Raw genomic sequence first — 27,600 nt, 5'->3', positions numbered from 1 at the left:
GTCTAGGAAAGCTAGCATTACTTTTGATTATGTTAAGGTTTGAAGCCATCACAATTAGTTGTAAAGCTGTCTTCATGTGGTCTTGAGTATTGCTCTAGGTTTTGCTACAGATGGACATCTGGACACTGGAGACCAGAGAGCATGAAGTTTCAGGGGAAAATCTGCACTACTTTAAAGGACTTACTTAGGAGGGATTATAACTCAGTGATTATGGTCACAGTCTCCTAATACAGATAGTCTTGAGCTCAAACTTTGAAATACAGTGAAGACTCCATACTTATTTGTTATATGTCCTTGACTGCTTATATAATGTGTTTGAGCTTCAGTTTCTTCATCAGGAATGTGGGTAATAGTAGCTCATGGATCTTTCCTGCATTTATCATAATGTCCAAAAAAGTGCTGATTTCAGGGCCTGACACAAAATCAGGGCTCAACAATGGGAAACTATTATTATTAAACTCTGCAGAGAATTCCCAGCACAAAAAAAAAGGACACTTTACATCACTAACATGAAAATAGAAAAACTATGAAATGTTATATAAAGTCATTGGAAAGTAGTATTGTTGGGGGTATTTACATCTGACATCAGAGGAAGTGTGTTGCATTTAATATTTGTAGATTACAATCTTGGCTCTAACATTTCCATTAGCTCAGTGATATAAAATCATGGACGGTCAGCCTCCTGAATTACACTAATTTAGCTGCCAATTTCATGTACAGGAAAACTTTATTAAAAAGTTCTTGTTGCTTCTACTTTCTTTTACAGGTTTAAGGCATAAATCAGAAAAAAATTGATATGTATTGAAGCAAGGCAACTATTAAACATAACACATGGAATGCCAAGTTAAGATAAACTAAATACTCAAAGTTCATTTACTATCATAGGTACCGGATCTTGGTATCTCAAGTGGTACCCCAGAGAAGTACCAGCACATGCACTCTCTCTCATAACTCAATTCTCTATGGTCTGGATAAAGGTGCTATACTTGGGAGTCAGATAGTTCAGTCTTGTAAGAATATAGAGATTTTTATAATCTAAGACAGGACGTTTATATCTAAGATATCTTAGATGGACTGTTCTAATATATTAACATTTTATGTAAGTTCACTTCTCTTGATTCATATAAACTTTATAAAAAACAGAAAGCACAAAGACATTTAATGCATAATTTCATTTATTCATGGATACAGATTAATACAGCCACTGTTTAAGATAGAAAAAGATATATAGAAAATATTTGATGATATTTTGCCAGTCAACTATTTTCCAGGAATAACCTTCTATTCCGAGGCTGCACTTTCCATTCACAGTGAATCTAAATCTCTTCCCTTCATCCCATGGGTGTCAGGATTTGTCACCCTTCCCATAAGCAAAATTGAATCTAGGAAAAGAAAAAAAGATCTTTAGGAATTTTGGGAGGAAAAAAAATGATAATAATCAATTTTTCTTAATGTTTTAACAAGCCATTTAGTCTTTTTACTTATAAGGTAAACTGGCAGTATCTAATAACAAAGCCCACTTCTCTAAAATAGATGACTATATCATTATTAATCATTTTTTTTATAATTTGTGAAGTATATTAACACCCTCAACAGCTTGTCATGGAGAATGCATTAGTTCTGGTTTTCATAGAGGAAAGCAAAATTAAAGTGACAGAGAGGTGTTCTTCTAAATATAGAGACTCAGTCAGGCAAACATAGAGTAATAAAATGGTGATGAGCATAGGAAACGTTTTAAATTTAAGGCATTAGCAGTCATCTCTTTATGCATGTAATGTAAACCCTTGGGGTTAAAAGTGCAGTTTCTCAGTTCTCCTCCTTCAGCTTGAATCAAAGCTTACTGCTAAAGGCAATATTTTCACATCTCTCATACTTTCACATCCTCACCAAAGTGATATAGTATACCGCATAAATGTAAACACCTGTTTCCAGCCATCCTGTGTTTTTCAAGTGAAAAGGAACTAAAAACTAGAGGACAAAACAGAAATAAATGACATGTCAAAATCCATTCACCTTTCTTGCCAACTAGGGAAAGGTAAATGGCTTGAATGGTTCAATGTCATATTGCCTTGGGTTACCTCCTTTAAAGTCATGTGTAATAAAGGTTCATTTCAAAAATTAGAAAATAAAATTTTGCATAATTTTAAAGCAAATGAACATTATACTGATAAGTATTGAAATAACAATGGTAGAAATGAAGTAAAAAAGGAAGAGCCCTTCTTCATGAACTCTTTATTGTTCAGTCCAAAGACACAGTCTTTAAAAAGCCAATTAACACAGAAATAGACATAATCTCTAGCAGAATTTTTTCTTCTTTTTATGATTATAATTAATAATACTTTGCCATAAAAATCTCAAAATAATTCCAACAATACTAGAAAACAAATACTCTTTTTTTGATAGACATGGATACATAAATAACTTCCCCAGGCTGTATACTGTGTTTAGTCACAAGAGGACTCAACAATAACCCTTGTATCTTTGTAATTCTCTGGCATTGAAATGCTTACCAGAAATGCTTGTTTGGAGAATTTTTAAAGTGGCTAACCTCATAAATTGAAGACAATAGTTTAAAATTTTAAACTCTAAAAAGTATAGGACCTTACATAAAAGCCATTTGCCCCAGTCTTTTCAATCTGCTTTTCTGACCAAGGAGAACCACATTTTGAATTAAGTCTACATGCAATAGCCAATCTACTCACTACTAAACTGGACAGATTAGTGAAATCTTCCTTGACATAGTCTCAATGGATATAGAGGCAGGTTGAAGCAGATTCATTGTTGTTTCCACTTTTCATGCTCCCTTCTTAAAGAGGTGTCCCTCATATTTAATAATATAGCTATAAAACATCTCTGTCAGAAGCAGTTTTTTAGTCCATAATGTAAAAAATACAATAGCATAACCAAAGCTAGCAGCCTAGAGAAAAGATTTTTTAATAAATACCCTGCAGTCTGCTTCTTCCTTCAACATAGGACCTGAAAAAATTCTAAACACAGTATTTTGTTCTTGTTGTTATGTATGGAGCACTGTTAGTTTCAAAACCATGATTCACTACTTTCTGGGAAATGGCACATTTCCTGTAGCATCTTTCATATCCTTCTTCTGAAAGTCTCTAATGCTGTCCTATACCCTCAACCTTAAAGAAGAAGAATCATTCTTCATTTCCCTGGAAGTTTGGCTCAGTAAGAGATTTGGATGAGTATACTGAAACATATATATTATAGGAAGTTAAATACTGATAGGAAAATACAAGTAATGTATGGATTTTGCATAAGAAGTTTGTTTTACCAAAGGAAAATTTAAAATCTAGGCAAAAATTGGTTTTACTGAACCTAAAATCATTCATTCTCATACTTCAGGAATTGTCAAATGAATATATTTTATATAAATCATTATGCCATTTGGTAGTTCGCTGTGCATGGTAAATCACCAGCTTTGTTAATCCCAATAATTTCTTCAGTTCACTTGTAAAAGGAAAAATAAATAAATCACTGAACGTGTATTGTCTTAAGATAATAGCCCATTCTGCATTATATATGGCAATAATTTACAGCCTCCTATAAATGAGTGGCCATTCATTTGAAACAATATTTTAGGGGAGTAACCTTAGTTTAGAAAGTCTCATTACAATAAAGATCATAAAACAGTGGAAATCGCCATTAAGGGTCTGACACTTCAGCATTATCACAAATAAGTAAATAAGTGAATTAATTTGAATTTTCACTACAATTTAACTGATAGCTATTACATGTCCTTAGCCCCTCAGTCATCAACTTGGAAAATAAAGAGTCAAGTATTATTCTAAATGCCATATTTCCTTGAGCATTGATGCCCAATGCAACTTCAGTTCTTTCTGTTCTGCATACTTAATAATTACATACTAATGGTAAGAAATTAGAGATATCCTAAGGTTAAGGTTGTATAAATCAAATGACATACACAGACTATGTCATAACCCTGACTCATCCCCTATAGAACTGAAGTTGTATTAATACAGCCTCAGCAAATCTGAAACTATCCCATTGTTTCCAAGATGTAACTTTCAGAATGGTCATTCAGCATTAGTTTCACACAACCTAACAAAAGAGACTGATACATCCCTTAGGGGGTCAATAATATCAATATTGCTAGTTAAACGAACAGATTCAGTTTCTGAAATTAACTATGTCTCTTCTCCACGTAAATAATTTATTTAGAGAAACTTTTCCACTTTTCTTCCTTCCTTTATGTATATTTATTGATGTATCCACAATGAACATCATGTGCCAGGCACTGTGTCACAGACTTAATATATTCTTTGATTTACCTCAATGAGATAAAGGCTCCCCTGGTGGCGCAGACAGTAAAGAACCACCTGCAATGCAGGAGACCTGGGTTCGATCCCTGGGTTGGGAAGATGCCCTGAAGAAGGACATGGCAACCCACTCCAGTATTCTAGCCTGGACAATCCCCATGGACAGAGGATCCTGGCTAGCTACAGTCCACGGGATTGAAGAGAGTGGAACACAGCTAAGCACAGCACAGCATGACATAAGTACTAATATTATGTTCAAATAGAGGGTGGGAAAAATATAGCTTAGAAAGTATAGTGACTTGTCTTAGAACTATTAGTTCATTAAACTGGTCTTTGGACCCAACTCCAAACCTTCAGTCTCTAGAGATACTGATATTAAGTGCAGGGCACTTTGCCAAATTCTGGGCTGGATACAGAAATGAGTAAGATATTATCTCTTTTCCAGTGGTGTACAGTCATCAGCTTATGACTCCTGAGGAGTCCTAAATATATAGTTAAAGAAAGCTTCCTCACTATCCACATTTCTGGCCTCTCTCATTTCATAAGATGCAAAAACATCTATCCAGACCATCTGCATTTATGTGTTCACCATGTCTGTAGTGCCAGTCCAACTGACTACCACCCCCACCTTTTGTACCTAACTGCATTATCTTATAGAATTGCCCAAATTAGAGAACTGGAATAATGTTTGACCCCTCCCTCCCACTCAGAGCCTATAGCTAGTCACTTATTCTTGGAATCTACCTAGAAAACCTTTCACAACTGTGCAACTTCCAAGTTCTACTCCCACTGAAAGAAAGTTGACTTCTGAGACAAACAGGTCTTATTTTCACTCAGCCACTTTTCAGTTGTATGACCTTAGGCAAACTACACAACTTCTCTTTGAGTTTCTATGTCTTTATTCATCAAATATTTGACTTATTGGAATGGTGTTAACTGTACAGATTGGTATTTAAAATCACCAGCACCTATACAAACTATCTTGGCAGCTATTACTAGTACTGATCTATTTAGGTCACTGACATCTCTTAAAGCACAATGCCTGGTACAAAATAATCACTCAACAAACAGTCACTAAAAAACTTTGGAAAAAACTAAAATAAATTCAATAAATTGAAAGAACAAATGATTTCAGACTGTCATTTGCAGCTGGAACAGACTGCGATTAACAGCAAGATTCCAAAAGATTCAATAGACTAGGTCTATTGAACTTAAACAGTTCCCCCAGGGAATTCTCAAAAAGGTACCTGTTGGGTTATTCTTCATAATAAACAGAAATGGATGATTTGCTATAAATTGATTCCGTGACAGATTCATGATCACAGGTGTGTTTATGCCTATGAAATAGAGACAAGAGTTATTTAGATGTTCACATTTAAAGATCAGTAAAGAAAATATATCCATAATATTCACAATATTTTTTGTAGACAAGGAAAGGCCATTTTTATTTGAGGAGTTACCATGTGGAAAAATAACCATTTTCTAAATACAGAGAAATTTGGAATAAATCTGAACGTTGAAGAGCAGAGGAAAAGATATTAGATTATTCATGGAATAATTCTAACTTCACACTTTATGCTCAATGAAGAAGAAAGCCAGATACTAGATTCAATTTAGTGAAAGCAGTTGAAAATTTCATCTTTTAAGCAGTAACTTTCTGCTCACTTTTTATTTACATTAGATAATTTATTGTATAATGTTTGAACTCCCAGTTCCTATCCAGGTATTTTGTAAATCCACTGAGGGGATGCCTGAAAGTCAAAACACTCACACTAAAACGGTGATACATCAGGGTCACTGCCGATGCCTTGGTGATTGTTACCTCCTTTTAGAGAACTCCATACTAAAAACAAGAGGCCTTGGGCGATGGCAGAAGGGCTCTGAACCTGAAGTCAGGAAATCCGGCTTCAGTCCAAACCCTACCGTCTCACTGATGCGACCTTAGGCAAACTGCTCCACACATGGGTCTGTTTTATCACCAACATAATGAGAGAGATCAGACAATCTTCTATAAGGACTCTTCCAATTCTATGTAAAAGCAAGTGGAGAGTTTGTCTACATGAACTAGCAACTTCATCTCAACACCACCTTTGATTTCTCTAAGGACTGTAATAGCCAGTATAGGAGCCTTCCAGGAGATGACAAAACAGTAGGGAGCCCAGCGTGCCCCACCCAGATGTCAAAATCCATTGGCATTACATAGCATTATAAATTAATCAAGAAATTAATAATCTGGATATAAATTTATCAATATGGCTATTTAAAGGATGTATCTTTTACATACTGGCTAAAATCCAAATCGTCTGAAAAATTAAAATATGTTTATGAGGAATTCATTAAAGTTGTCTTCCCACTTCTAATTGAATTTAAGGCTTTTTCTCCAATTATTTGTTGAGTATTATGCTTATGCAGCATAGATACTATTCAAAATGCCACTTGTTCAAGGTGATATAGAAGAGCGGCTCCTAAACTGTAATGTTCACACAAGTCACCAAGAGACCTTGGAAAATGCAGATGCTGGATCAGTCAGTCTGGAGTTGGGCCCGAGGTTCTGCATTTCTAATAAGTTCCAGAATGATGCTGATGCTGCTGGTCTGTGCATTATACTCACAGCACCAAGGGTAAGCTGCAAGTCACTGAAGAGCAGTAGTTCTCAAACTTTGATGCACATTGTCATCACTTGGGAAAATGTAAGAAAATACTGAAGGCTAAATCTCATCACCAGAGATACTGATTCAATATTTTAGGGTGCTCAATATTCAATTGAATATTCAATATTCTAGGCTGGGCACAGAATTTTTAAAAGCTTTTCAGCTAACTCTCACATGCAGCTCGGTTTGAGAGCCACTGCCATAGACATAACAACAAGAATCAAATTAGAAAAGCAGGAACTAAGAGCAGAGGAAGAATGAAATGAATGCAACTACTTAAGAGTGAACATTCCTGAGCAATCATGATTTCAGGTTTGAGCCTGACTGCTATTGAGCAGGTAATACAGTTCACAAATAAGTAGATATCAGTAGATATCAGTCCCTCCTCTTTTTTTTTTTTTTTTTTTTTTTTTGCCTTAAACTCCAGCCACCCAGATGCATAAATAGCTTAAATAGCCACTTTGCCCTTCCTATAGTGTACTGAACAGCAGGAGGGGGAAAGGAGATCAGAGAGCCACAAAGAGCCAGCATCCTCATGCTCATTTCCCCCAGTCCTTCCTCCTGGCTTCCTGTGACATCATTTGTCCTACCAGTTGATGCTGCAACTTCACTGCCTTCTTCATTTATCTCAAAGAAAACTTGTTGCATGACTCGGGAAACATACACCTCAGAAGAATCTGTTAGAAAATATGAAAGTGCATTTAAGGGTTAAAATTCAGAACCATTATTTATTGGATCCCATTACATTTTCAAATGAACAAAGAAAAAGGGGGAGAAAATGCTTTCCAAGTTAGTTAAGTTTCTAGAGATAAAGGTGGTTTCAGTTTAGTTTTTGCAGAGATGATATAGAGAAAACATAAAGAGACCAAGTTTAGCTCAGATATGAAAGGTAAAGATAGAAGGGGATCAACCTCAAGTCAGGCACCCCACTAAGTGAAATATTTCAATGGACCAAGGGTTTTGCTCCCCTTCGTCATGGTCTACAGATAAGATGAAAAAGGCTTTACAGATATGAATTAATCCCACCCTATGTTTTCAACCTCAAAGTCAACTTGCCTTTTAAACTCTGTATTGGGTTTTGATCTGAGTTTAGAACAAAATTTACTTTCCTTCAAGACTGGTGAGGTGATAAAAGTCTAAAGGGCTTTTGTGTCATCTGTTCCAAAATCACTTCAGAGCTAGGGTTTAAAATCTGTCAAATTTCTCAGTGTAAGCGTCTTAACAACATTTTGTTCTGCTGTGGGAACAAGCTGAGAGAGAAGGCCCCACTCATCCCCTCGGTGAAACTGATGTATGTGTGAAGCCTTTCTGATATAGTGACCTGTGGAGCATCTCCTTGAGAAGGGGGAAGTGAAACTCTAAGTTCAAAAGCCATCTGCTGTCCCTGCTGCATCAAGACCAGATAGACCTGACAACGTTCCTTGCAGAAACAACAAAAAGGTGGTGGTGGGTTCAGTGATGGCAAGAGGGTGGAGGAGATCAAGATGAGCCTTGACACTTGAAGAGAAAGGAGATAAAGGTGCTTTGTCCCTCTTGAGAGAGAAAGCTGATGTGATGCAGGTGGACCCCATCAATACAACCGAATTTAGAAGAGCTTATGAGGAAATAGGGGTTGGTTGAGGTAGTAAAGAATCTTCTGTAATTCAGGAGGCTGTGGTTCAATCCCTGGGTTAGGAAGATCCCCTGGAGAAGGGCATGGCAACCCACTCCAGTATTATTGCCTGGAGAATCCCATGGACAGAGGAGCCTGGCAGGCTATAGTCCATGGGGTCACAAAGAGTTGGACACGACTGTGTGACTAACAGAGAAGGCAATGGCAACCCACTCCAGTATTCTTGCCTGGAAAATTCTATGAATGGAGGAGCCTGGTGGGCTGCAGTCCATGGGGTCGCGAAGAGTCGGACACGACTGATGCGACTTGGCAGCAGCAGCAGCAGTGTGACTAACGCTTTCATGAAGAAATAATTTAGTCAAGGGGAACCATCTCTGACAGCTTACAGAAAAGTAAATCCCCTCAGGCAAGATAGAGAGAAGTCATCAAAGGGTGATTTGCATAAAAAATGGCTTCCTAAAAATAACTCCAGACTCTGTGTGTGATGACTTTGTCTGGGCCCTTGATTACCTCTGATCCCCATCTCCTCCCCTCCTTTCCTCACCCAATAGCTCCAGCTACAAGGTCAAGCATCAAAGCTTCAGTCTCATCTGTCCCTCTGCTTAAAATCCCTTTTCCCAGAACTTACCCTGATTGGGTCGCCTGTTACTTGGGTCTGAATAAAAATGACACTTCTTCAAAGCAATCTTCTCTTTCCACCATGTCTAATTCTGCTCTTATCTGATCTAATTTCTTTATCCCATGACTCTATTTTAGTTAATTCATACCATCTATCACCTCATCATTTAATTAATTAATTACTTGTTAATCATCCATCTGCCCTAACAGATGTAAACTTCATTAGGAGAGGGAATTTGTGGATTTTATTCAACTCTAGAAAATTGCCTGGCAGATAGCTAGCTGGCTTATAATAAATACTTGCCAAATAAATAAATCAATGGATAAGAATATGTCCAGTGACAGAAACAATTCAGATGGAGAAAGAGGGGCATTCATATCATGAGTGTGGTTTAACTAAAATGCAGGAGTGTGGTCTTTTAAGGTCATGCAAATAAGCACATTTTTTCCCCACAACTGCCTAGAATAAGGATTTGCATATAGAGCACAGAATAGATGACTGAGGGCCCATACAAAGAATGAAGATCAAATAGCAGGTTGGGATGGAGTGGAGAATTTCATGCATGCAGTTTACCACTGACACCAAACCAAGTGAGCCTTTGGCAATTTGACCTTCTGTATTCCATCTTCTACAGAGATGGTACGGTCTTGGAAAAAGAACAGGACCTGGAAGATGCTAGATTAGAACAAGAGATCTGAACTTCATAAACTTACTGGTTTCTATACCTTTGTAATCATTCCTTCCCTTAATTCTCTATGAAGATTCCAAGTATGTCTTTAAAGTTAAGAGGATAAGAAACTTCCAGTAGCTTTGCTTGAAGATGTGCAAGTAAATATTAATGTGCCATTTGCTCAATTTTCTTTTCGCATTTAACATTTACTGAGTATCTATTATAAAGTGAAAGTCACTCAGTTGTGTTCAACTCTTTGCGACCCCATGGACTATACAGTCCATGGAATTCTCCAGGCCAGAATACTGGAGTGGGTAGCCTTTCCCTTCTCCAAGGGATTTTCCCTACCCAGGTATCAAACCCAGGTCTCCTGCATTGCAGGTGGGTTCTTTACCATCTGAGCCACAAGGGAAGCCCATCTACTATATAACAGATGTTGAACAAGGTGATTTACATATGTCCTTTTATTATTTCTGCCACTAGGATATATTGTTTATTTAATAGATTAGAAAATTGAGGTTCAGAAAGATTAACTATTTTACTAAGGGTGACAGAAGTCAAACATTCATCTCAAATTTGCAAAAATAACTCTTTTAAAAACATTTCATTCAAAATATGTGGACAATCTGAGTAAAAGATAGTGTCTGTTTTGTGTAAATATCCCACAGCAGTAGCGTTGGACTGACCCACAGTAGCCTTTGTGTTGTTTTACTTACTCAGTCGTGTCCAACTCTTTGCGACCCCGCGGACTGTACCCAGCCAGGCTACTCTGTCCATGGATTTCCCAGGCAAGAATACTGGAGTGGGTTGCCATTTCCTTCGCCAGGGGATGTTCCCCACCCAGGGATCAAAACTTCGTGTCCTGCTTGGCAGGTGAATTCTTTACCACTGAGACGCCACAATAGCCTTTAGCAAACGCTTATTGCACAAAACGTACTAATAGCAGGGAATTAATTCACTGTTCTCCTAAAGACTAGAAATAGTGCCAGCCTTGGCTGTGGTTGTTCTATTTCAGGCAATAAGACAGAACCAAAGTCGTTAAATCAACTCAAATAAGTAACTCAGAGCAAAAAATGTTGGACACTTATTCTTTTCTGTTCAGGGTTATTCTCTTGTACAAATTCTCTTATAAAGCATTTTGGGGGTATTTTATTGATGTAAAAGGAAATTTTATAGAAGTCACAAATTGCTGGGAATTTGCAGAGCAAGTGGCTGTTTGAAATGCCTGAGATATAGCAAGTGAGCTTCCCAAGGCCAGAAAGACATTTAAGGCGAAGAGGTGTTTAAAAAATGGCTTGGTTTATTTCAAGTTGGTAAGGTGGCTGCATTCCAGGGCACACTTAGACAGAATCCTGTTGCAGTATTTAATTTTGACTGCCTCATTCCTGATGCTGATGAAATTGTCAAAGAAGTCAGATCTATCTGTCAGTGTGAGAACAGGCAGCTAAATCATGTGTGAAGGTGATAATGAACATCTATGTCACCTGTGTACCCCACCCACCTCCTCCACCAGGAAAACTCATTCATTCTGTTCACTTACCCACATAATTGATAAGTGAATAAGTTAATGAATACCTCTCCAAAGCCCACATTTTATAAAAGAATACATAATAATTCTAGGTTAGGATATCCAACCCCATCAGACAGACAAGCTTGTATCATTAGGACTTTATTTTTTCTTTATAAAACAGAAGACTGAATTTAAAAGAATTTAAAATAGTGGGATAATTTGGCCCTCTTCCTCCATTTTTTTTTCTCTTTAGTTAGTTTTGAACTAGTAGGTACTGCCAGGATGAGACATAAAGAGTGTCTTGGGCTTTGTTGTGAAAGTGAGCATCTTAACCATGCACAATTTCCCAAGTGCCAGTTAGCATAAAAGCTCCATCTCCTCTGATGTGTTGTCAGTCTCAAGCTAAATCTACAAGCTGCAACCTTACAATTTCTAGACTGTGTTCATCATCCAACAGCTTGCAGATGCCTATTTCATGGGCTCTAATATTACCAAATTAACATTTGCAAATTGGGAGTTTTATTAGCTCTGTTTAAATGAGAGCCTCAAAGTTGTAATTCCCAATATTCAGATAAGGAAATACAAACAGAGCTGGAATAAAAGCCCCAGATAATACTTTTCCTTCATAGTTTCATTGTAAGTGTGGTTAGAAGGCTTATCTAACATTCTAACATGCTGTCTGACTTTCATTAAGTAAAACTACTTAAATGCAAAATACAGTGCTTGTTTACAGACAGCTTGACACGATGATGACATTTATTCCCCGTGTACATATTTTCTGGGGCCAAATGCTCTTTCAGTTTTAAGCTCAGTCAGTTAACACAGTTTCTAAGAGAACATATTTACTTGAAAATATAAGAATAATTTTTCATATTACCTGTTATTCCAGAAAGGTCACAGCCACCACTAAATATCTCAGTTATATTCAATGAATACAAAGCTTCTTTGAAGTCTAATTTTTGTTCTACTTTAAATCTGCTTAAAAAAATGAAGAGGAAAATTTGTGAAACACTGTACACATTGGCTACCAAAAAGGTTTTTTTTTTTTTAATGGATGACTTGGAAGATATTTTATTGCGAAATATTTTGTTTTCATTATCTTCATTTTTCACACCATTTCCCCACTATTCCACTGAGCAATTTTGGATTGCTAATAACTTGCTTCCCAGATAAATGGTTACTTGGGAAGGGAGAAGAAAATATTCTATTTTTTGAGGTAACAATTACCCAACAAAACAGGGTGAGAGTTCTAAGTTTTTGATTATTTGGCTTCTTCCCTAGAACAGTAAAACGTCCCTCCAGCAACTGTACACACTCAAGTTTTTTTTCACATCATCCAAGATGGTTCCTGGCAGACATCCAAGATACGATGAGCCAGAAACAGAAGCCAACAGTTCATTAAAAAGATTGTTGGCTACTGAGGTAGAGAGAGGGGGCATTAGTAGCCTATGATACTTTCATATCCACTGTCCCAGCTGATGTGACTTCCTTCAGTTTAGAGACATACCTAACATCTTTCCAATAAGCCCTGTTAAAGAGGTAAAAGACTGAAGGGGGACTAAATTTCTTTCCAATAAAATAGAGCGAAAATTATAGGAGGGGAAAAAAAGAAAGAGCTGGCCAATACTTCTAATGCAAGGCCCTAAGTTAAGACTCTAGATTCTATGCAAGTTTCCAAGCATTAGTTTGCCTAAAGAGGGAACTTCACCAAAGAATCTCAAAGATCCTCTCAGGCACTGACCTTCTATGATGCCATGCTAACAGGAATCTATGACCCTCACCTTCCCATTTTAATAAAATGGAAGGAAAAAAAAACTAGATTATTGACTTTATAGATGCTAAAAGCATCTATCTACATTTTACAACCAGATTGGAAATTTTGTTCATGAAAGAAAAGAGTATAAAGTCCTTCAATAGCTAAGTCTATTTCTGACTTCAGAGAAATCCCAGGACGGCTCCTGCCCCAGGAGCTCTGTCTGTTCCCTGGCTGGAACTTTGCCCTGGTTGGTACCTTCTGGTGTGGATGCAGGCATGATTGCTTAAGCACAGGAACCTTGCTTAGCTAACAGGCCCACATCTGGGGCTAGAAATTAGCTTGCACAATCAGTCTAATTAGATTATTTTTTAATTGCCAAATACTGAACAAGCTTCTTATAATAATTATAATTCTTCAAAACAATGAACATGCTGTAGCAAAAATTTACTGGGCCTAAATTATTTCTTGGCAAATTATTATGTACTTTTGGAAGATGTTATTTCATTCAGAACCCTAGCTAACTGGAATTGTATAATTCCAGAGCATAATTGTGCATAATTGTGGCACAACTCACAATGTGCACGTTAAAACCTACTGATAATGAAAATAACTTGTTTTATGCCAATCATTTTCAACTTCTTTTTAACTTCCTGCTAAGAAAGAGAATATGTAGCATGATGGTTTTGAGGCTTTGGGGTTGTGCTTTTATTCTGTTTTAATTACCACACTCTTTTTTATACAGGATGGAATATGGGCTTCTAAAAGGTGAAGGATAAATGTTCTAGTCCATCTGTAACTTGACTATTTTTAGTATAATAGTCCAGTGATTTGGGAATAATGACAAGAATACTGCAAGACTTATTACAACCTCTAATAAGGCCTAATTATACCAGAAAGTCATTTAAGTAACAGTCTTGCTCATAATATAGTCCGATGAAACCTACAGCGATAGAAACCCATTCAACCATTTAATAAAATATAATCTACAGCCAATTTCTAATTAGCCATAATTATTGGAGCTATGAACAGTCAGGTGTGAAGTAGCACTTCCATGTGTTAGGTACTTAATATAGATTATAGTTTTTAATCTTCACAAAAACCCTGGGAAGTGAGCATTATCATTTCCATTAACACATAAGAAAGTGTAGGTTTTGAGGAGGTTGATTTCCAAGGACAAGATAGACAGGGCTAGAGTTCAAACTCAGGTCCATTCCAATTAAAGCTAATGTGCTAACCTCCACTGCCTTCTAATCAAAATATAATTCAAAATCGTAATCTCGATCAATTCATATATACGCTGTACCGTTCTGTCGCTTCAGTTGTGTCTGACTCTGTGACCCCATGGACTGTAACCCACCAGGCTCCTCTGTCCAGGGGATTCTCCAGGCAAGAATATTGGAGTGGATTGCCATGCCCTTCTCCAGGGGATCTTCCCGACCCAGGGATCAAACCCACATCTCTTTTGTCTCCTGCATTGGCAGTCAGGTTCTATACAGCTAGCGCCACCTGGGAAGCCCCAATACATATATGTATAGTGTTAATTATGGACCTCTTCCAAATTTTGTGAATCTTAATATTTATTCTAGATGTGGCTCATTTCCTTTCTTTTCCTGGATCCTCCTCTAAAATTGTCAAAAGAATACAGCTAAAGCTTAAAGAATGAGCCGCAAAAAGACTCAATAGACAATTACCAAGTAAGCAATCATGAAATGAATGTTTTAGCATATGTAAATATTATCCACCTTCTTAAAAGGCAGCAATTTACTGTCATAGGCAACTATTGTGCTTAAAGTGGTCTCATACAAGTTCAAGCTGCAGAAAACAAAGGATAACAATTTAGAATTTCTGTTTGAAGAAGGATTCACTCCTGGTCTGCAGGCCCTACTGTGGATTTCTATTGTCTCTCCTCCTTTATACCCAGGACTCCTGTTTAACGACAAAATGTCTTTGGCAGTTTTCCTTCAAGGTCCCTATCCTTAATTGTTTGGAATCCCTGTTTTGATACAGTGGCCTTGAGCCATCACTGAAAGTTTCAGCCTTAGAAACAACCAAACCAAGTCTTAGGGCTGCCCACAAAGATAAAAAATAATACAATCCAAGTGGTCAACTTGGACTATCATGTGAGGGCATAGTAGTTTCTGGTCACTTTCCTGTGTGTGTGTGTGTAAAATATTCTATCGGCCTTGAGAGCTGAATTAAAAATGCTTTCTGTCACATAGGAAACCTCTCTGGACAATGTTCAATGTAAACTTGGATTCTGCTGTGTATCAGTGTCTGATAAGTTAAAGTAAACGAACCTTTGTAATCACCACTGCAGCTGGTCATAACTTATCTCCTCTCACACCCAACCTCATTTTCCCTGAGGTCATGTTATCTCATGCACACACGGTTCACGTTCATGCACTCAGAGATCTGAAGTTGGCCAGCCTGGGATGGATTACTAGCCCAGTAAGAACATGATGTCCTACAGAATGTGTGACTCTTTCTGAGTCTCTGTGGCACTGCGGCCTCACATAACTCACCCAGCTGCTCATCATGTCACTGACCATTTGCTCTGTTCTGTGCCCTCCTTCATGTTTGCCCCACTTTACACAAGCGTTTCCTGACCCCTGTAATTTTGACTCTGCCATTTGCTAGCTCTGTGACCTCTGGCAAGGCATTTACCTGTCTACATCTCAACCATAACCTAAATATTAAAAATAGATTTCTATCAAATTTATGGTGGTGATTAAGTGAGATATGGCAAACAGGGAAAGCAATCCACTATAATAGATTGTCAAGAAATTTTAAAGCTGAATGAGAATAATAATAATAAATAATAACAAAATAAGATATACTGAGTACTAAAAATGTAACAAATATTTTCTCATAATACTCCTCGCAACAACCCTAAGAGGCAGGTATTTTCAGTCTCTCATCTAACAGTAAGAGAAAAATCTTAGGCAAGACAAAGTTTTTCAGTAAGGAGATGACAAAGCTCTTGGTCTTCAATATTATGTTCTATTTTCCATAATCTTGTTTCAACTGTTGATAAAAGACACTGTGAGATGTCACATCAGTCGATATTTTTAAAGAGGGTTACTTCTTTGAAGAACTGTGGCTCTTGCTTAGTCATCACTATGAAAGTGAAGGTAAACTGACAGTGTTAGCTCCTCAGTCGTGTCTGACTCTTTTTAACCCCATGGACTGTCATTACAGGCAGATTCTTTATAGTCTGAGACACCCGGGAATCCTATTGATCACTATACTTTTGAATAAAAGTGTAGTATTTAACAAATTCAAAGACCCAGACTGTCAAAAACTTAATGACAACTAAGAAGACTCTCCCTAATACTCACAAACTTGCTAATAATTTCAACAGCCTCAGGACTCTGAATCCTACTCTACAATCCTAGAAGTCCATGGTGCCCGGATAAGGCTGCTACAAAAGAAGAAAATAAGTCAACATCTTCTCATTTTCCTATAAAGTCAAACTTAAAACCTCAGAACATTCTATTCCTTCTTAGCCCATATGTACTTAGTCATACACTTCAATCAATGTCTTTCTGCTTCACCTGCCATTTCCATTTCCAGTGAAGCTGCTCCCTTAAGCACTCACTACTGAGTGCCCGAATTGTTGCAGTGGTTTCTTAACATCTTTTGGGCTTCAGTCTTTCCCTCTCTAACACATCCCAAACATCATGACTATTCAAATTAAAGCAACAAATTGAGCAACTACTATTTTTCAGATGCATGCACTGTGATGGTATCAAAGAAAGGAAATATGCATAGCTTCTGACCTCAACAAGTTTACAACAAGCCTAGCTCAAGTCCTTCCTCGTACTGAAGTCTTTGTTTATACAGTTCCAGTCTCTGGTGCTTTCTCTCCCTTCTCTCCTCTCTTTTTCCATGAACCTCGAAGTTCTTACTTATACCATTCTTTCAGTATTTAATTATTAGTTCAGTTCAGTTCAGTCGCTCAGTCATGTCCAACTCTTTGCGACCCCATGAATCGCAGCATGCCAGGCCTCCCTGTCCATCACCAACTCCCGGAGTTTACTCAAACTCATGCCCACCGAGTTGGTGATGCCATCCAGCCATCTCATCCTCTGTCGTCCCCTACTCCTCCTGCCTCCAATCCCTCCCAGCATCAGGGTCTTTTCCAATGAGTTGACTCTTCGCATGAGGTGGCCAAAGTATTGGAGTTTCAGCCTCAGCATCAGTCCTTCCAATGAACACCCAGGACTGATCTCCTTTAGGCTGGACTGGTTGGATCTCCTTGCAGTTCAAGGGACTCTCAAGAGTCTTCTCCAACACCATAGTTCAAAAGCATCTTGCACCACTCCACCTAAGTGGCAACTATCTTCTCAATAGTAATCCTGTCTATCATTTTGCATGTGTCTCAGTTCATTGTTCATAGTGGGGTCACAATCAATCTCTGCTTTTGAACAGGAAATACATTTTCTAATAAGTAGTAAACTAATAGCATCATGAGGCTATGAACCAATGGAAGTGAGAGCTAGCCTGTCTCCCAGAACTTAACTGAATGTCAATCAATTTACTTTTGAGTGACAGTTTCGTTATCTGTGGAACAATTTGTAACCAAGTCAGACTACAGAACTACAGCATTTAGTATTAAAATGTAAATATTAAATGCTTTACAAAGTTAAAATGTATGTAGATGAAAGTTTCTTGTTTATTTACCTTATTTACATGTAACAAATGGTTAACTTTGCCCATATACACAATCATAAAAACACAATCTCAAACCTTTTCTTATGCAGTGAAGAATCTGATACATAATAAGGGTGTGTTAGACTTGTCAACCTAGGAAATCTAACTATTAAGATGTTTATAGAATTTCATATTAAATTTAGAAAAAGGTAATTTGATTATTGGTATCCAACTGCAGAATAATGTCCAAAATTAGGTATCCAGTATGTTACAAATAGTAAATATACAAATAGTAAAAATACAAATAGAAACCATCTTAGTGTTTTTAGAGTATGCTCTGTCCTATTGGCTTCAAATCTAAATGAGTCATACATCAAAGAGAGGAAGAACTCTTTTCTATACTGTTTCTAACAATAACTATAATCACTCACACACTCTTGCCTACTGTTGCTTATATACAAGCATTCTTATGATTAATTTTTCTTGTCTTGACATTTACTGAATTTTGCCATCAAAGGTGCATTTGTTGATTTATTTTTACAATGACAAAATTTTGCACAGTGGGTGTTAAGTGTTGAAGTGCATCCCCCGCCCCAAATTCATGTGTCAAAGCTCTAACTGCCAACAGCTTACAATGTGACCTTATTTGGAAACAGAGTCATTGCAGGCATAATTAGTTAGGTTGAGGATGTAAAAAATTTAATAGACAAAAGTAGCAATTAAATAAAGTGGGGAGATCAGAAGGGGAGCCTACATGCTTTGTAAAGACAAGAGCAGAGCCCAACCAGAAGAAGAAAGACTCTTCTTCCTTACTGGGAAGGACTCAGCCAATGAAAAATCATGGATTCCTTGTTTACTACAGCCCTCCCAACTTTCTTCTCCTATATATAATCATTCTCCTTCCCCTGCCTTTGAAGGACTTGTACGTAGGCTTGTACTTATGGCTTGCCATAGTTACAGATTCCAAATTGAAATTCTCTGTTGATCCCGAATAAACCTATCTTTGCAGGAGAAACATCTGGCAGTCTATCTGTTTCAGATCAAAGGATCACACTGGAATAGAGCCAGTTCTTTATCCAATATGACTTACAAGAAAGGAGGATGCCACTTAGACAAAGATGGCCACATGAGGGAAACATTGGCATGATGGATCTACAAGAAGAGGAACAACAAGGATGATAAACCACAACCAGAAGCTAGGCAGAGGCTAGAAAATTCCACACAGAGTCTCCAAGAGAGCATGGCTCTACCGATCCCTTGATTTTGGACTTCCAGCTTCCAGAACTTTGATAAAATAAACTTATGTTAAGTCACCTAGTTTGTGGTACTTTCTTACAACAGCTCTGGAAAACTAACATGACTGATTAAACTATTTTGTCAAAATCTTTAGCTATCAGTTTGAAACCATAATTCACTCGTTCACATATAAAAGGATCACAGCATTGAGTAATAAAATATAAAATTGTAAGTTCACCCTAAAGTTTTTATTGAGCCTGTACAGCTTTTCCTCTTCTGCACTGACCACAGATTTTGAATGGGTAATTTTCTCTTTATTGAGAGAAAGCATTTTGAGAGAAATGTATTTCAGAACTTTCAATCCATGATCTGAGCACTCAGGAACCTTAATTCAATATATGCATCCTGATAGACTAAAATTATTCATAAACTTAACACATAAGCAAATCATTCCTTTAAGAAATCAGAAGACTCATCCTTTTAGAGAAAATGGAATACATTTTAAATGTAATGTTGTATTAATGTGCCTGAATAATTGATAACAGAATTTTCAGTCTTGTGAATTTTAAAAATCTCATTTTTATTTCTCTAGAGAGAAGTTTCCTAAGAAATAACTGATATCCTATCATTTGTTATGCTGCATGGATGGGAAGGAGGATGGCCTCTCTGAGACCCTCACAAGGAATGAATATGAGAGTGACTAAGAAATTGAATTCTAATTTCTGAGATACTTAAAATTAGATAAATGGAAATAACATAGAACCTCTTTGATTACATTTATGTGATTTAACTCAATAATATTCATCCAGCATATACTATTAATGTGTGTGCATGTGCTAAGTCATTTCAGTTGTGTCCAACTCTTTGTGACCCCACGGACTGTAGCCCGCCAGGCTCCTCTGTCCATGGGACTCTCCAGGCAAGAATACTGGAGTGAGCTGCCATCCCTCTGACAGGGGATCTTCCCATCTCTTATGTCTCCTGCATTGGAAGGTGGATTCTTTACCACTAGCACCACCTGGGAAGACCATACTATTAACACGCACCATGAAATGTGCTAGGGACTATGGAAGCCAAAATGTCACAAGCCACCGTCCTATGGACTGTAGTCCACTGACCTTATGGCCTGCGCTGTCACAGAACTCACATCTTAATAAGCCAGACAAGAAAGTGATGAAGAAATGAAAATGCAATGTAATGAGGGCTATAGTGTAAATCTGCATTAAGTGTTATGGAAATAAAAATAAGGAATGGTTGATCCTAACTGAATATGTTGAGAAACCTGCATGTAATTTATTTAAGGGGACCCAGAAGGAAGAATAAGAAAACACTGGTTAGACACCATGGAGAAGGGCCTGACCAAGGAAATACGAGGGATGGAGGTTAAAAAGTCAGGGGAATTGTTCCCGTTTGGTACTGGCTGAGAAGATATCTTCCAAACAAAGAAAATAAGTCACTTATTTAGCAGTTTCTACTTGTTAGGCTTCGTGCTATGAATAAAAGTATATAATGAGATAGCATAATGGAAGCTATCACCACATTTTTAAAAAATATTTGCTGTCTGGAATTTGTAATGAGGGTTGAACTCTACTGCTATAGATTCTAATCATGACTAGGAATCTAGCCTAAGAAGGGATGGAAGAAAATCTGGCTTACCTTCTTTTTACGCTGGGAAAAGTTGGAGGATCCTGAATGCTGATAGAGATGGGAAAGACACCCCTTTTGGATTAGTGGGCCCTGACATCATGATAATGGTGGGCTAAGGATAGTAACAGACAGAAGACTCCTAGTACAAGAAATGGCCTACTCTCTAGAAATATTCATCCCTGGAAACAGGTTTTAAATTACTTTTCACCTCATACGCCCTTTTTATTATTATATTTTAGTAGTGTTAGTCATGTCCGACTCTTTGCAACCCCATGGACTGTAGCCTGCCAGGCTCCTCTGCCCATGGAATTCTCCAGGCAAGAGTACTGGAGCGGGTAGCCATTCCCTTCTCCAGGGGATCTTCCCCACCCAGGGAGCGAACCCTGGTCTCTTGCACTGAGGCAGATTCTTTACCGTCTCAACCACCAGGAAAACCCCATATTAGATTTCAGTAGAGTTTAGTTAAACATTGAAGTTGCTCTTACTTGTATAGACTTGCCAAAGGCTACCTTAACACATTACTACAAACTATGTGGCTTCAATAATAGAAACATATTGTCTCACAGTTCTGTAGTTTGAAGTCCAAAATCAAGGCATCTGTCAATCAAGGATTGGTTTCCTCTGATAGCTGTGAGGAAAACATCTAATCCAGCCTCTCCCCTTGACTTGTAGATGGCCATCTTCACCCTGTATCTCTTCACAACACCTTCCCTGCTTGTGTATCTTTGAATCTAAATTTCTCCTTTTTATAAAGGAGTCCCATGGAATTAGAGTCCACCCTGACGACTTCACTTTAACTTGATTACTTCTACAAAGATTCTATCTCCAAATAAGAAAACATTCTGATGTAGTGGGAGTTAGCACTTCAACATACAAATTTGAGAAGCACATAATTCAACTCATAGCAGTTGTTCTTGGAGAAATTAAAAGCAAAGTCTGTGTCCATGCTTTGGGAGAAGTTGTATAAAAACATGGCTACAGTTTGGAGAGGCTAATGACAGGTCTTGAAGTTTGAAAAGGGCTGTCCAGACGGCAGTAGTCTAGATGGATTTGTGGACTGTGAACCATTGCTGTGGGGATTCCTAATATGGTAGAGAAAGGAATTCTGGTGAAAGCCTATATTTTCTATTGTCAATTGATCTTGGAACTTACCTCATTCCTACCTAGACATTTGATGTCTAGATTGATGAAGCTGGAGCCATCTTGGTTATAGGTACCATTATCTCCATTTTGTGCTAATAAAACCACAACTCAGGACATCAGTGACTCTCCTAAGACCCCACTGCTAGTACATAGTATAGACACTCCTCAAACTCAGGGATTTCTATGTATGTCCTTTCCTATCAATCTTCCCAATGGGAAGCGAGAGAGAAGTAAATTTGAAAACAAATAATTTCAAAAATTACTATTTCTATGATTAATAAGCAAATTATCTGTCACATACACCATTATATACCCAATGTTTGGCACATAGTAGGAGCTAAAAAAAAAAAACTCTGAAAGACCAAATAACATCCAGGTAGAAATTTATAGACAGTAGGGAATTAGAAGAGAGATTGGAACTTAAGAGTTGGATATTGGAGACATGAAATATAAGGAACAAAAATAAAAAGAGAGAGAGTAGGAATAGGAAATATCTGAAAATTAAATCTGGTAAACATTATCTGGGGACAGAAAGAAAAATTGTATAAGTCAGGGAGCAGGAAAATTTCACAGAAAGAGAGAAAAATAAATAAAAGTAATGCCAGGGGGTTAAACAAAGAACGTTTTTTTTTTTTTTTTAATAAAAGGGATGGTTAAAAATATGTGGATCAAGAGCCCAGTGTTAGGGTGAAGAAAGCATAGGATACCTCTTTCTCCTGAGTATCAAGGAAGATAGAGGAAGAGAAGATTAGCAAAGATTTATACAATTTTTGAGATGAAGGGTAGAGAGGTGAGTTTACATAATAGTATGTTTTATTTAAGAAATAGGGATTTGAGACATACATTGAGAGTAAGATAATCAACATGAAGCAGTACCTGGAGAGCATAGGTAAAGTCTTGGTGGAGTGTTAGAAAAGAATATTCTCTGAAGATAGACTGTTAAGCTCCAGCCTAAGGGAGGCCAGAGTGACTGCTTTGGGAATTTTCCTTAACAAAATCAGTAGTTAAGGAATCCAAGAGACTTTTTGAGTAGATTCAGGATTCAGGATGAGGAGATAATTACAAAGGAGCATAGACAGGTGACAAAAATATGTCAAATGTTTGGTGACAGTGCAATTCAAACAACTAACTAGATCCTAGCTAAGTGCAAACAGAAAGAAAATTCAAGCAGGTGGAGAGACAGAGGGCCAGGAAAATGGGGCACAGACCATGCAGGCCCTGGAAGTTTGAAGAAAAATTTAGAAATGATAGGACAGAAAATAATCTATTAGACATGTCTCCTTTTAAAAGTTCAGGTTGAGAGTTATTTAGACACACCTTTTGCTCTGAAGTTTCTCCTGTCTCCCAGAAGCTTGATATCAAGAAGTGAGTGTTTATAATTATGGCTTCTTGAGATACGCCTTTGTGATTTCCATTTTGTAATAACTATCCAAAATGAACCCAATATTTTGTAATAACTATAAATGGGAAGTAACCTTTAAAATTGTATAAAAATGAGAAGTTTTAAATATATATATAAATACCCCAATAATAAATATTATCCTTGGATCCTACTTATAATTTAATGACTGTTAGAGCATCCTCTATACAGTCTATACATATATATATACCCTCTATACAGTCTAAACAGTGTATGGCATCTATACACCTTCTATACAGTCTATATAGCTCTATATAGACAGCAAAAACAAGACCAGGAGCTAACTGTGGCTCAGATCATGAATTCCTCATTGCCAAATTCAGACTTAAATTTTAAAAAGAAGGGAAAACCATTAGGCCATTCAGGTATGACCTAAATCAAATCCCTTATGATTATATAGTAGGAATGACAGATTCAAAGCATTAGATCTGATAGACAGAGTGCCTGAATAACTATGGATGGAGATTCATGACATTGTACAGGAGGTAGTGATCAAGGACATCCCCAAGAAAATAAAAGCAAAAAGGCAAAATGGTTGTCTGAGGAGGCCTTACAAATAGTTGAGAAAAGAAGGGAAGCTAAAGGCAAGAGAGAAAAGGAAAGATATACCCATCTGAATGCAGAGTTCCAAAGAATAGCAAGGAGAGATAGGAAAGCCTTCTTCAGTGATCAATGCAAAGAAATAGAGGAAAATAATAGAATGGGAAAGACTAGAGATCTCTTCAAGAAAATTAGAGATACCAAGGAAACATTTCATGCAAAGATGAGCACAATGAACGACAGAAATGGTATGGACCTAACAGAAGCAGAAGATATTAAGAAGAGATTGCATTAAACAGAACTATACAAAAAAGATCTTCATGACCCAGATAACCACGAGGGTGTGATCACTCACCTAGAGCCAGACATCCTGGAATACAAAGTCAAGTGGGCCTTGAGAAGCATCACTACAAAAAAAGCTGGAGGAGGTGATGGAATTCCAGTTGAGCTATTTTAAATCCTAAAAGATGAAGCTGTGATAGTGCTGCACTCAATATGCCAACAAATTTGGAAAATTCAGTAGTGGCCACAGGACTGGAAAAGGTCGGTTTTCATTCCAATCCCAGAGAAGGGCAATGCCAAAGAATGCTCAAACTACCACACAATTTCACTCATCTCATACACTAGCAAAGCAATGCTCAAAATTCTCCAAGCCAGATTTCAACAGTACGTGAACTGTGAACTTCCAGATGTTCAAGCTGGATTTAGAAAAGTCAGAGGAACCAGAGATCAAATTGCCAACATCCACTGGATCGTCAAAAAAGCAATAGAGTTCCAGAAAAACATCTGCTTTATTGACTACACCAAAGCATTTCACTGTGTGGATCACAACAAACTGGGGAAAATTCTTCAAGAGATGGGAATACCAGACCACCTGACCAGCCTCCTGAGAAATCTGTATGCCAGTCAATAAGTAACAGAACTGGATGTGGAAAAACAGAGTGGTTCCAAATCGGGAAAGGAGTATGTCAACGCTGTATATTGTCACCCTGCTTAATTAATATATATGCATGAGAAATGCTGAGCTGGATGGAGCACAAGCTGGAATCAAAACTGCTGGGAGAACTATCAATACCCTCAGATATGCAGATGACACCACCCTTATGGCAGAAAGTGAAGAAGAACAAAAGAGTCTCTTGATGAAAGTGAAAGAGGGGAGTGAAAAAGTTGGCTTGAAACTCAACATTCAGAAAACTAAGATCATGACATCTGGTCCCATCGCTTCATGGTAAATAGATGGGGAAACAATGGAAACAGTGAGAGACTTTATTTTTTTGGGGCTCCAAAATCACTGCAGATGGTGACTGCAGTCATGAAATTAAAAAAAGCTTGATCCTTGGAAGAAAAGTTATGACCAATTACTTTGCCAACGAAGGTCCATCTAGTCAAGGCTATGGTTTTTCCAGTAGTCATGTATGGATGTGAGAGTTGAACTATAAAGAAAGCTGAGCGCCGAAGGATTGATGCTTTTGAAATATGGTGTTGGAGACTCTTGAGAGTCCCTTGGACTGCAAGGAGATCCAACCAGTCCATCCTAAATGAGATCAATCCTGGGTGTTCATTGGAAGGACTGATGTTGAAGCTGAAACTCCAATACTTTAACCACCTTATGCAAAGAGTTGACTCATTGGAAAAGACCCTGATGCTGGGAAAGATTGAAAGCAAGAGGAGAAGGGAACGACAGAGGATGAGATGGTTGGATGGCATCACTGACTCAATGGACATGAGTTTGAGTAAGCTCTGGGGGTTGGTGATGGACAAGGAAGTCTGGGATGTTGCAGTCCATGGGGTCGCAGATAGTCAGACACAACTGAGCAATTGAACTGAACTGAGAGCATGCTCTATCAAAGGTAACAACATGATTTTTAACTATATAGTATCACATGTGTCTTGGGGATTTTATTTTCCTTAAACACAAGAGAAGATAAAATATTTTAAATTTCAACCAGAAAAAAAATGTTAGAGAAAAATAAGTTTGTATAATAAAAAGAGTAATAATTCTTTTTAATCCCAGCATTCTGTTTTGAAGACATATTTCTTCATTCCTTTCAGAGAATATTAAGTACTTAAATTCTATCCTCCTCATGGCAAAACAATGCTGGCAATGTTCAGACCTGCTTTGTATCCATAAAGTAGAGTAACAATTCCTAACGGGTTTTTCTTTTTCTTTTTGTCAGTAGACTTTCAAGCATTAGTTATCTTTCAGCCAGCTATTGAAATCCGTCTATAAGTGAAAACATAAGAACCAGAGTGATAAAATGACATTACCAACCTAGGAAGGCTTATTTCCACTTCCTGTTCTTGCATCTCAGAGAACCATTGCAGGATTTGATGAGCAGTAATTAGCTTTTCCATTTCTTCTATGTTCATGTGTTCTGCAGGAAGTATGATAATTAAACTAAACTCATCACCTTTATAAGGTAATTCCAAAACCTGGTAGTTTATGGAGGATTCAGAAAAATAACCTGAAACAGAGAAAATAAAATATTAATGTTCTTAGCAATTCCCAAAGTTGTCCTTTAGAGTGTGACTTTTTTTTCATATTACCGTATTTCGTTCTCAGAAGAGCCTTCATCATTGGAATTTTGACTGCTGTGCCATCTTTCAGAGTGAAATTCATCAGTTGTGTGTCTTCTTTGTTGAATTTCTGTTTCCAATCCCCTTTGAAATAAATAGCATTCACCAGAACAAGCCGAGTCAGAGGACCAAATTCTTCCCCTGAAAACATGTCTTTAATTTTTCCTGGGAAGGGAATAGAGGAAGAGGCAGAAAGAAACATGTGACAGTGATTCAAAGAACTGCTTTAAATAGAATTAAAACAAAAATTTACCTTGCTAATCAATTAAAAATAGGGTGCTTTATCATTTAAACTTGACAATTTTGGAGTCGTTAAGGAGGAGCTTTATTAAATATTCACAAAGAAACAGGTACAAACAGGGCTTCATTAGGAAACAGGAGATACAGAATTATCTTAGACAAGTTTAGACAGACCTAGCAATGGCTGCTCTTTGGTGAAATCAATTGTGTAAATTGCTTTTCAGACAGAAGGAACAAAATCAAGTATCTCTTCCTACATATCTGTTGTTATTTTTCAAGCTTTATTTCAAAGTTCTTCAGCAAGTCAATCAGAATTAATAAATTAGCGGTCCACTCAAATTCTCTGCTATTGCATCTATAGCCACTGATCACTGAGAAAGGGTAAGAATGGAGTTGCTAATGTGATGTTCCTCTTGCAAAAAACCAGTCTCTGATTTCTATGTCTAATAAGTATTTCAAAGCTATGAGTCAACAGCATGATCAGGCGCCTTGGAGCTGTCTATGGATGCTCTTAATGTGTATCCCAGTAATAGTACTTGCCTCTGAACAGTGCTCACAATACCCATCTCACATTTTCAACCTATGCTTCTCCATCAGAGGCTCCCCACATAAAACAGAATCTCATCTTACACATCACAGTTGTTTTTGTGTTAAATAGCAGAATGAATGAATGAAGAAACAAGTTGCTATAAATTGAGGGCCTGATATATACTGGTCTCTTCACACACATTCTTTTGAATCTTTCAATAATCCTGGAACATTGTAACAGTATCCTCATTTTAAATGGGGCATGGCTTCGAACTTGTCAGGATTTGAACTCAGACCCATATGAGCTTAAACTTGTGTTCTACTATGTGTCTCAGTAGTGCCTTTGGAATTTCTGCTAGCTTATACTTAAAAGTTTAGATTACAACTTTATGATAGAACTATCAATGTTTATTATGAAACATTAACACAGCCAACTAATATGTGTTAATTATTTACAGTGTATGTGGGAAAGAAGTCATCTGAGATTGACAGATCTAAGTCTT

At 37.4% G+C, this 27,600-nt stretch overlaps 1 protein-coding gene across 1 annotated transcript in view; it reads right to left on the bottom strand.

The window, feature by feature from the left end:
• Positions 1-1,171: 1,171 nt before the first annotated feature.
• Positions 1,172-27,600, bottom strand: part of SERPINI2 (serpin family I member 2) — a 38,563-nt gene continuing 12,134 nt past the window's right edge. The window contains exons 3-8 of the mRNA XM_020878620.2: positions 26,300-26,494; positions 26,025-26,217; positions 12,235-12,332; positions 7,537-7,623; positions 5,543-5,632; positions 1,172-1,382 (exon numbers count right to left, since the gene is read on the bottom strand). Of these exons, the coding sequence (XP_020734279.2) occupies positions 1,306-1,382; positions 5,543-5,632; positions 7,537-7,623; positions 12,235-12,332; positions 26,025-26,217; positions 26,300-26,494 (740 nt within the window). The 3' untranslated portion in view covers positions 1,172-1,305. The remainder of the gene's footprint in view (positions 1,383-5,542; positions 5,633-7,536; positions 7,624-12,234; positions 12,333-26,024; positions 26,218-26,299; positions 26,495-27,600) is intronic.

This window comes from Odocoileus virginianus, chromosome 4, assembly GCF_023699985.2.
Source record: "Odocoileus virginianus isolate 20LAN1187 ecotype Illinois chromosome 4, Ovbor_1.2, whole genome shotgun sequence".
In the NCBI taxonomy this organism is placed as follows: Eukaryota; Metazoa; Chordata; class Mammalia; order Artiodactyla; family Cervidae; genus Odocoileus; species Odocoileus virginianus.
The sequence above is the reverse complement of the archived record's forward strand: the minus strand, read 5'-3'. Positions and strand labels throughout refer to the sequence as shown.